The sequence below is a fragment of the Heterocephalus glaber genome, unplaced genomic scaffold, assembly GCF_053883595.1.
Source record: "Heterocephalus glaber isolate CG9 unplaced genomic scaffold, H.glaber_assembly_v1.0 deba00000676, whole genome shotgun sequence".
Lineage (NCBI taxonomy): Eukaryota > Metazoa > Chordata > Mammalia > Rodentia > Bathyergidae > Heterocephalus > Heterocephalus glaber.
Genome location: NW_028258156.1, coordinates 746,895 through 757,074, shown reverse-complemented (window position 1 = coordinate 757,074; position 10,180 = coordinate 746,895). Strand labels below are relative to the sequence as shown.

At 40.2% G+C, this 10,180-nt stretch overlaps 1 protein-coding gene across 3 annotated transcripts in view; it reads left to right on the top strand.

Annotated features, from left to right (window-relative positions):
- The first annotated feature begins 1,319 nt into the window (after positions 1–1,319).
- The window catches only part of Plekha8 (pleckstrin homology domain containing A8), a 71,168-nt gene continuing 62,307 nt past the window's right edge, over positions 1,320–10,180 (top strand). The window contains exon 1 of one of the 3 annotated variants that reach the window (XM_004839485.3): positions 1,320–1,716. In XM_004839485.3, the coding sequence (XP_004839542.2) occupies positions 1,677–1,716 (40 nt within the window). In that variant the 5' untranslated portion in view covers positions 1,320–1,676. Of the gene's footprint in view, positions 1,717–7,914; positions 8,346–10,180 lie in introns of those variants that run through there. The other 2 variants (XM_087206585.1, XM_087206584.1) reach the window with 2 other exon arrangements.

Here is a 10,180-nt window from a genome sequence, read left to right as displayed (position 1 = left end):
GGTGACCTCGCATGGCCCCCCAAGATTCCATAATCCAAGGCTCCTGGTATTGCTTATGAGTATACAATATGAACTGTAAGGATTACAAGATGCTTTAGGGTTCACAAAGCGCATTTCCGAGCATCAACCGCACTACAACAGCAAGACAGGTTCTTTCATCCCATTTAGGAGATACATTTAGGCTGGGAGCAGTTACATGTTCTGCTTAAGGTCCCTTGGCCCCAAAGCATTTGAGTTCTGCCTTCAAATCAGATCTGATTAATTCCACAACACCGCGTAATGTTATGGCTGCTACCTTACCACATAAGTGACTTTAATGTACAAGGTGAATAATAAATAAGGACGTGCGTACTTCCACTTTAAAGAGAAATAGTAATCATGGTTACGAATTAGTCTCATCTTAGTTTAAATTTTCTAGTTCATGTTTTGCGTAATTTCAAATGCAATACATGTCCATTTTAGTGGATTTAGAGCAAACTGGAAAGCACTGAAGTAGTATTTCCAGATAAAATACTGAGGAGGCGAATATTTGAATTTCCGATAAATAAGCAATAATTGTTAAATACTTTTATGTACTAAATCTGGTAACCTTGCACTGAGGAAAAAGAACCATGCACAAATAATCATTTTAACATTTTGCTGCATGAATCTGCGCTATTATACCTAAAGCAATCTGGATCCACACTTTTTCTCAAGTTCCTTCCACTTATCCTATGATTAACGTTTTCCCGGATCAAATATCCTTAAATCTGTGCATTTTCACACCCGCACTCCATAGGAAGTCCCCTAGGGATCTTGTTAAAATGTAGATTTTGACTTGGAGTTCCGGTCTTGGGGCGAGATACTGCATTTCTAACTAGGAGTGTCAGTGCCTTCTGTCCCAGGACCACTCTTCCGGTAGCGAGGCTTAAAGTTTACATAAAACCCTTTTACACTGGGCGCAGCGTTCCACTCTGGAATTCTCGCCTCCTGGGTCAGACAGAGGGGTCACTGCTCCCTTTTACTGGGTGTCTCGAGTGCGTCAAATCAATTAGTCAACCTTGAAATAAAGAGTAAGGAATCAAGTAGACTTCAAACATTGGGAGCCGGGACCCTATCCCTGAACAGCACCATTTACGGTCAAACTGGGTTCCACCTCGGTCTCGGGGGATTCCTCCCACTCCCCTTAGCCAACGCTCACTCCGGAGCCAGTACCCAAGACTCAATTTCCCGGCAGGCCTCTAGGGCTACCTCAGCCCGGCGGCCATCGCCATTGCTGCGAAACCCTGGAATGGATTTCCGGAACGTGTGCGCGAGCGGCGCACTGGGCATGCGCAGTCGAACGGGGGGGGGCTGTGGCTAGGGGGCTGAGGTAAAGCTGGGGTGCAGCGGGCTACTGTCTGCCTCGCTCGCCTTACTTAGGAGGCTTCGGCCGCCCCCGACCTTCCCAGCATCTGGGCATCGTTGTGGACGCCGGGTCCGGCCCTACCGCGCGGGCCCTCGCCGGCCACAGTGACCCCGCCCCCGGCCGAGGATGTGAGCAGGGCCGGGCGTCCCGCACCGGGCCCGGGCCCGGGCGCCGGCAGTGGGCGTCTGGGTCGTGCCGGACGATGGCCCTGCTCCAGGTGCTCCTTGCCTCCCGGGTCCAGGGTCAGTGAGGCGCCGGCGGGCTTGGACAAGCGGCCCGGCGCGGCGCCATGGAGGGGGTGCTGTACAAGTGGACCAACTACCTTAGCGGTGAGTGCCGCACCAGCCAGGGCGGGGGCCGCGCCTTTGTCTACGGCCAGGGGCGGTGTCGCCGCGCCCACGGGATTCGGGCTCAGGTCCACCGAGGCTTGCTAGCGCCTGGAGTGTTTTCCAGGGCAATTTTCTCCCAGGACCGTGTCACCCTGCTGCTCTGACTGGGTCCTCTGTTGGCGCTCAGTGAGAACGTCAGGGAGAACCACTGCAAACAGACTTGGGCTGACTTGAAAGGCGCGATGCCCTGGGTACCCCCAAGAGCGAGGGTCTCAGGGCCTGCTGTGTGGTACCCCCCGGGAGTCATTAGAATTCTCAGAGGAAGCTGGGCTTGTCTGAAGCTATCCAGGTTGGAAAGTTTCAAGTGAATCCCAGCAATCACCTGGAATTCTAGGTGTGAAAGGTCCTTTATTGAAGTTCCAGAGCAAACACTTTGGCTTTGTCACTTTACAGTTATTTGTGCAGACCCAGAGTTCTAGCTCAACAGTTCCAAAATTCCAAAGTATGCCTAAGGTTTTTTATTTTTCTCACTGAATGTTTCTTTGGTTTCACAGACTCAGAAATTCTCCTAAAATGAAGGCAAAAATTGGCACCTGTTTTCTTGTCCTGCTGCAGAGTGGCTTAAAAATGCTTACCTCTTTTCCAATTCCTGGAAGCATGTTCTTCCTATCTTGAGAAAGTTCGAACTTTTCCTGAGTTGAGAAGATGATTTAGAAAGAGCAGGGTTTTTAAAAAAAATTGTTTTTGTTGTTGTTGTTTCATTTGTGCAACGGGCATTTAATGAGAGCCTGCTATATGCTGGAAACTGTACTAGGCACTTTTTTTGAAATTAAACTTTTTGTTATGGAATATAGGCGACTTAAGCATCTGAAATTTTAACGGCAGTATATTTGAAACCACAAGTGTCTTCAGTATCTTCTAGGGTGGAGGAGAAAGATTTTCCCCGCCCTTTCTTCCGTGGACAGTTGTTGAAAAGTTCAATTGTGGTGATTCTCCATGTTTTTAAGGATGTATATGACTGGAAAATGAGTTGGAATAGTAACTTCGAGTTCACGGCAAACGACGCAGACAGAAGTGTACCTGTTGAGTTATCACAATCTTTTCTGTGCATGATGTAGCCAGCAATGCATTGTTTATTTTTTCCTGTAATTACTCCTATACATGAGTGAGGAGAGGGGTTTTTTGTATAAGACCTAGCCTGTTTGAAAGACCTTCAGTGATGCCAACAATTAGATGACATTAGATGTGGATAATTCACAGCTGAGCTTCAGTTTGGTGAAGGCCAGAAGCTGATTAGCACTGTGTTAATAATATAAGAGGAGGAAGCTCAACCAAGCCATTTTCCTCTTGAAGTCTCTTAGCTCTTAAATGTATGGATTTTATGTCCTTGAATCAAATTTAGTTGCTTGTCTTCACTCAGGCTTTTTCTTTTATCTTTTTTCTTTCAGTCTCAACAATCTTACTTTTTGTCTTATCTCTATTCACTTTTTAAAAACCTCTTCCTTTTTTCCTCTTCTCTGTATGGACAGTTAGGTCTCTTAGTACAGTACCTATCGGTGGTGAAATCCCCCCCCCTTCTGTATCCCCCATTAAAGCAAAATTCACTAAAAGGATCTTCTATAACCTTTCTCATATGATCTCCATACCATCTGTTAAATTGGAAAAGAGGCTACTTTTTCTTCCCAAAGAAATAGTAGTTAATACTATGAGTGGTGCGGGGGGGAGCCCTAAGAAAAAGGACCTTGAAGTCACTGCCAAAGGCAGCTGTCTCTGTATCCTGCTACTTGTTCTTTTGACTTACGTACCCCTTACTTGTGGCCATGTTGTTTATGACCATCACACTAGTGGCTACTTTTCTGGATATACTTAGAATTAGATTCAATACATTCCTTTCATTAGGAGATAATTTTACTTAGGAAAAAAGAATGGTAATAGCCCTAGGAGGAACATGTGCATTATTGTCTCTTCCACCCTCCTTAGGGTTGGTCTCTCAAAAGAGCATGTTTGTCAGCAAATAAATTTTGATGACCACATCATTACTTTTTCTTTTTCTGAAGCTTATTTTTTTTTTTTTGGTACCAGGGATCGAACTCAGGTCCTTGTGCTTGCGAGGCAGGCGACGGAACCACTGAGCTAAATCCCTGGCCCCTGAAGCTTATTTTTAAAAGTTTTTTTTCTTGTGGTTTTGTGCATAATAACTTTAAAATTCATATAATCTCAATCCAAAGTTTTGGTTTTTCTGAAGTTTTCTTCAAAAGGAGTTGATAACCTCTGCCTTCTTTATGTATTTCTGTCATGTGGACAGCTTTCATGAAATACTTTGTGTCAGCTTTGAAGAAGTTAAATCAGTTTATCACTTGATCCTTTGAGTCCTGAGAGAATGTTAATTTCTTTACCTCCGTTTATTCATTTATTCATTTTTGTCTTGCCAGGATCAAGCCCAGGGCCTTGTGCATTCTAGGCAAGCTCTATACTCCCACCTCAATATTATTAATTTCATTTACCATCCACAATATTCAGGGTATTGTGCATAATAAGGGAAGCCTGGTTGAACAAGTCAGACACCTCCTGCCCTCCTTGAGCCTACAATCTGGTGGATAAGTGATTAGAAGTGTGTTCCAAATGGGTGTAATGGGGTGGGGGTACGGGGAGGGTAGTTTGGGTTGTGGAGGAAGGCTCCTTTGAGTAAGCAGAGCCTGAAGGACAAATTAAACTAGCTGGGGGCTTGGAGGGGGAGGCCAAGGCAGCAGTGCAATTGCAGGATACAAGGAAGAACTTTTCAGGTATAGGAAATGCCAGTGTGTCATGCCCCAAAGCAGGACTGAGAGATAACCCTTGTGTTTGAGGAAAGGAAAGAGGACCTGTCCTATGACAATAGTGAGGACACAGCAAAGATGCAGGGATATGTGGGAGGCCTGCTACTACAGGCCTTCATAGGCTGGCTTAAACACTGTGGTGTGGTTGTGTATATGTGTGCATGCATGAGAAAATGGTGAGATTTTAAAAAGCTTGCAGTGTATTAAGTTTTCTGGTTACATCCTCCTGCTGCATTTATTGTATTTTGCCAAGTACTGTAGTTAATTTTATGAACCTCTTGAATTAAAGTATCAATTACTAAAAGTTAGAAACATGAAGCCCTGAGAATAGTATTTAAATTGCTTCAGGAATGTACTTCTAGAGTGCAGAAACAGAAGTCTCTTTTCACTCAATTGCTAGGCATACTTGTACCCTGTGTGCCTTCAGTGAAAAAATAGAAGGAAAAAAGCTCTGAGCCATCTTGCTTTTGAAGGACAGCACATTGAACACTCTGGAATTTAGTGTTGAAATCTCTTAGATGTTAAAAGATTAAATTGAGGCTAAAAAGGGAATGGATTAAACACTTTAAAGTGCCCTTATTATGTTAGGAACACAATTGGGACTGCTAGGCACTGTACGTTATTGTAACTTTCAAGACCGAAAACTCAGTCAAAGAATATATATATATTTTTAAAAAGTATTATACATTAATGCTGTAGAACACTGGCTCTGGAATCAGACTGAAGTGAAATACTAGCTCTGTCACTGCCAGCCTTAGTCACTTACCATTCTGAGCTTTCCTTCATAAAAGTAATGGGATTTACCAGTTCATAAAAGTTGTAAAAAAACTTAGTAGCACTTATACTGTGCCTCTATTCTAAACATTTTGCATGGATTAACTTATTTAATCTTTGTAGCAATTTTGAGAAGCAGTTGCTTTTGCTTTCCCCTTTTTTCAGATGAAGAAATTGAGTCAAAGAGCAGTGGAATGAGCCCAAGATCACAGTTAATAAATTGCTCCAGAGGCAGTACTCCAGTGTGTCATACTTTTAAAGGTCTTTCCTACTTGAGTGTTATATAATTCTAGCTGATTCATAATGTACATATGTATTAATTGTGTTTGATCCAGAATATGAGAAATCTGTTTAGGGGTAGGAAGGAGGGAGGAGTTCAGGAGTAAAGAATGTGCCTATATTTTGCTATAGGAGATTTTTTTTTTGAGCTGTGCTATCCATTTTGTAGTGTAAGGTCCTTTTACTGCGGATTCAGCAGGCAGAAGGGTTACTGCATGGGCTCCAGCTGGTTGCAGAAATCTTGGGGCTGTCCAGCAAGTTAGCAAGTATGTTGCAGCACTGTCCTCCAAAAAAAGCTTGCACCGAACTGGCCACCTGGTTATCACTGGGGTGTTACTATAATTGTGCTTCCCTGCAGGTGAAAGGTGACTCTTGTCCCATATATTTTTGCTGTGTGCCAGGAAGACATCTGGAATATGACTGAACCAGAGCAAGATTCATAGTCTCATAACCATTAGTCAGTGTATTTTATTGTTATCATTTTGACGTATTTCTTGAGTTTATTCAGTACCTAAAATTCATCCATTTAAAATGTATAAGTCAGTGGTTTCATGTATTTACAGAGTGCAACCATTGCCACAATCAGTTTTAGATCACTTTCATTATCCTAAAAGGAAACCCCATTAGTAGTCATTCCCATACCTGTCTCTTAATTTTGGCAACCACTAATCTGTCTGCATAAATTTGGTTATTTCAGACATTTCATATTTCTCCTTTTCCTTAGCACTGTTTTTTAAAATTCATTCACGTTATAGCATGAATCCATACTTAATTCCTTTTTTATTGCCAAATAATATTCGATTACATGGAAATACCGCATTTTGCTTGTCCATTCTTTTTTTTTTTTTAATTTTATTGGTACATTTTAGGTATACAATATAATGACATTCATCATGAGGAATTTGCACCTTTATGTAATCTATCTTGATTCTTATTTTTTCCCCATTCCCTTGCCATCCCTTCAACCCCTCCACCCCTCCCTATTTACATAGACTTTGTTTCTATTTCTTTCATTTTCTCATATAAAGTCCATTCCCTTCTTTCCTTTCCCCTACCCCTCCCACTTTCCCTTCCCCTTAGCCCTTTTTCTTCCCATTTCACATTATTATACCTTTTAGTCCTTATTTACACTTTCTTACTTGTCCATTCTTAACTTGATGGGTTCAGTTGTTGATTCAACATTTGGGCTGTTCCATTTTGGGGGCTGTTACGAATAATGTTGCAGTAAACTTTTGTCTGTGAGTTGTTATATGGACATGTTTTCATTTCTCTTGGATATATTGTATATCTAGGAGTGGAATTCCTGGGTCATATGACTAACAGTTTGAGAAACTACCGAATTGTTTTGCAGAGTGGTCACACCACTGACAGTCTCATTAGTCATCAAAGAAGGTTCAGTTTTTTCATATCCTTGCCAATACTTATTACTGTATTTTTATTTTAGCTTATCCTAGTGAGTATGAAATGGTATCTTGTGGTTTTGATTTACATTTCTCTAACTAATGATGTTAACCATCTTTTCATTTGTTTTTTGTTTTTTTATTAAGTTATTTTATTGGTACATTTTAGGTATAGAATATGTTTACATTTATGATTGGGTGCTTGTACCTGTACATAATGTATCTTGATTCTTATTTTTTCCCCATTACCTGTGCACCCTTCAGCCCCTCCACCCTTCCCTATTTACATAGATTTCATTTCCATTGTTTTTTTTCTTTTCTCATAGTTTTTCCTTTCCCTTCTTTCCTTTCCCCTTCCCCTCCCACCACTCCTACCCCTTTGGATCTTTCTTCCTATTTCAAATTATCAATTATTCATTTTAATCATTTTAACCCTTATTTACACTTTCAGTTTCTCACTCTAGAGAAACTGTTCGGTATTTACACATGTGTAAATGATTGATCCTATTGATCCTATTTATTCCACTTAAGAGTATGGCCTCGATATGCATCCATTTAGCTATAAATGACTCTAGTTTCTCATTCTTTATGGATGTTATAAAAAAAAAACCCACATCTTCTTTATCCAGTTTCCAGTTGATGGGCACTTGGGCTGTTTCCAAGCTTTAGCTATTGCAAACTGTGCCGCTGTAAACATGGGTGCACGTATATCACTGTGGTATGATTCTTTCAACTCTTTTTGGGAAGATCCCCAGCAGGGGAATAGCTGGGTCAAAAGGGACCTCTAGTCCTAGTTCTTTGAGGTATCTCCATACTGATTTCCATAGTGGTTGCACCAACCTGCACTCACACCAGCAATGCAGAAGGGTTCCCTTCTCCACACACCCCTGCCAGCATTTGTTATTGGTTAATTTCTTGATAGCAGCCATTCTTTCTGGGGTGAGGTGGAATCTCAGTGTTGTTTTCATTTGCATCTCTCAAATGACCAGTGATGTTGAACATTTTTTCCTATGTTTATTTGCTGCTTTTACTTTTTTGTGTGAGAAATGTCTGTTCATTTCAGATGCCCATTTTTTAATTGGGTCTTTGAATTTGGGGGTCTGACTTTTTTCAGTTCTTTTTATATTCTAGATAGTAGTCCATTGTCTAAGGTACAGCTGCTAAAATTATTTTTCCCACATTGTAGGTTGTCTCTTAGCTCTGTTGTTGGTTTCTCTTGCAGTGCAGAAGCTTTTTAATAAGATGAGATCCCAGTTGTTGATTCTTTTATGGGCGTTCCCGTGCTACTGAGGTTTTGTTTATAAAGTCGTTTCCTATGCCAATGTCTTCAAGAGTTCTACCTAACTTATCTTCCAGAAAGGTTAGTGTTTCTGTCTTAATATTTAGATCTTTAATCCACTTTGATCTTAGTTTAGTGCATGGTAATAGATATGGGTCTAGTTTTGATCATTGGTGGGTTGAACTCCAGTTTTTCCAATAACATTTATTAAAGAGGCTATCTTTCCTCCAGTGATGGTGGTTGGCTCCTTTGTCAAAGATGAGGTGGTTGAGTATGTCTGGAGTTGTTTCTGTATCTTCTAATCTATTTCACTGATACTCAGGTCTATTCTTTTGCTAGTACCATGCTGTTTTTATCACAGTAGCTTTGTAGTATAGTTTCAAGTTGGGGATTGTGATACCCCCTGCCATGTCTTTGTTGCTTAGAATTGCTTTTGCTATTCTAGGTCTCTTCTGGTTCCAAATGAAGTTTTGGATTGTTTTCTGTAGTTCTGTGAAGTATATTGTTGGAATTTCAATTGGGATTGCATTGAATCTCTATAGCAGTTTTGGAAGTATGGCCATTTTCTCTATATTGGTTCTTCCTACCCAGGAGCAAGGGATGTCTTTCCATTTTATTATATCCTCTTCAATCTCTTTTTTTAGAGTGCTGTAGTTTTCTGTGTAGATGTCTTTTGCTTCCTTTGTTAGATTGCTTCCCAGATATTTCATTTTTTTGGATGCTATTGTAAAAGGAATTGTTTCCCTAATTTCACTCTCAGTGAGTCTGTTATTTGTGTACAAGAAAGCTATTGTTTTTTGAGTGTTGACCTTGTGTCCAGCTACTCTACTGAATCTGTCAGTTAAGTCTAGAAGTCTTTTGGTGGAATTTTTTGGGTCTCCTATGTAGAGTATCATATCGTCAACAAATAATGACATTTTAACTTCTTCCTTTCTTATCTTTATTCCTTTTATTTCTTTCTCTTTTCTAATTGCTGTGGCTAATATTTCCAGAACTATATTGAACAGGAATGGTGATAGTGGGCATCCTTGTCTTATTCCTGATTTTGGCATGAAAATTTTCAGTTTTTGACCATTTAGTATGATGTTGGCTGTTGGTTTTTCATAGATAGCCTTAATCAGGTTGAGATAAAGACCTTCTATTCCAGTTTTCTGTAGGGTTTTTTTTTTTTTTATCATGAATGGGTGTTGAACTTTGTGAAATGCTTTTTCTGCATCCATTGAGATGATCATATGGTTTTTGTCCTTGACTCTGTTAGTATAGTGTCTTACATTTATTAATTTACAAATGTTGAACCATCCTTGCATTCCTGGGATAAATCTGACTTGGTCAGGTGTATGATCTTCTTGATGACCCTCTGTATTCTGTTTGCCAATATCTTGTTGAAGATTTTTGCATCTATGTTCATTAGGGAGATTGGCCTATAGTTCTGTTTTTGGGTTGGGTCTTTCCCTGGTTTTGGAATCAAAGTGACACTTGCTTCCAGGAATGAATTTGGAAGTATTGCTTCCATTTCAATTTCCTTGATGAGTTTAAAGAGTAATGGTGATAGTTCTTCTTTAAATGTCTTGTAGAATTCAGCAGTGATCCCATCAGGACCTGGGCTTTTCTTTGTTGGTAAATTTTTAATTACATTTTCAATTTCACTCATTGTAATTGGGGTGTTTAGAATTTCTATATCTTCTTCATTTAAATTTGGCAATTCGTATGTATCTAGGAATCTTGTCCATTTCTTCTGTGTTTTCCTTTTTATTAGAGTACAGGTTCTCAAAGTAGGTATTGATGATCCTCTGAATTTCTGTTGGATCTGTTATGACTTCACCTTTTTCATTCTTAATTGCATGGATTTGAGCCTTTTCTTTCCTTTTTTAAATAAAGTTGGCTAAAGGTTGTTGATTTTATTTATTCTTTCGAAA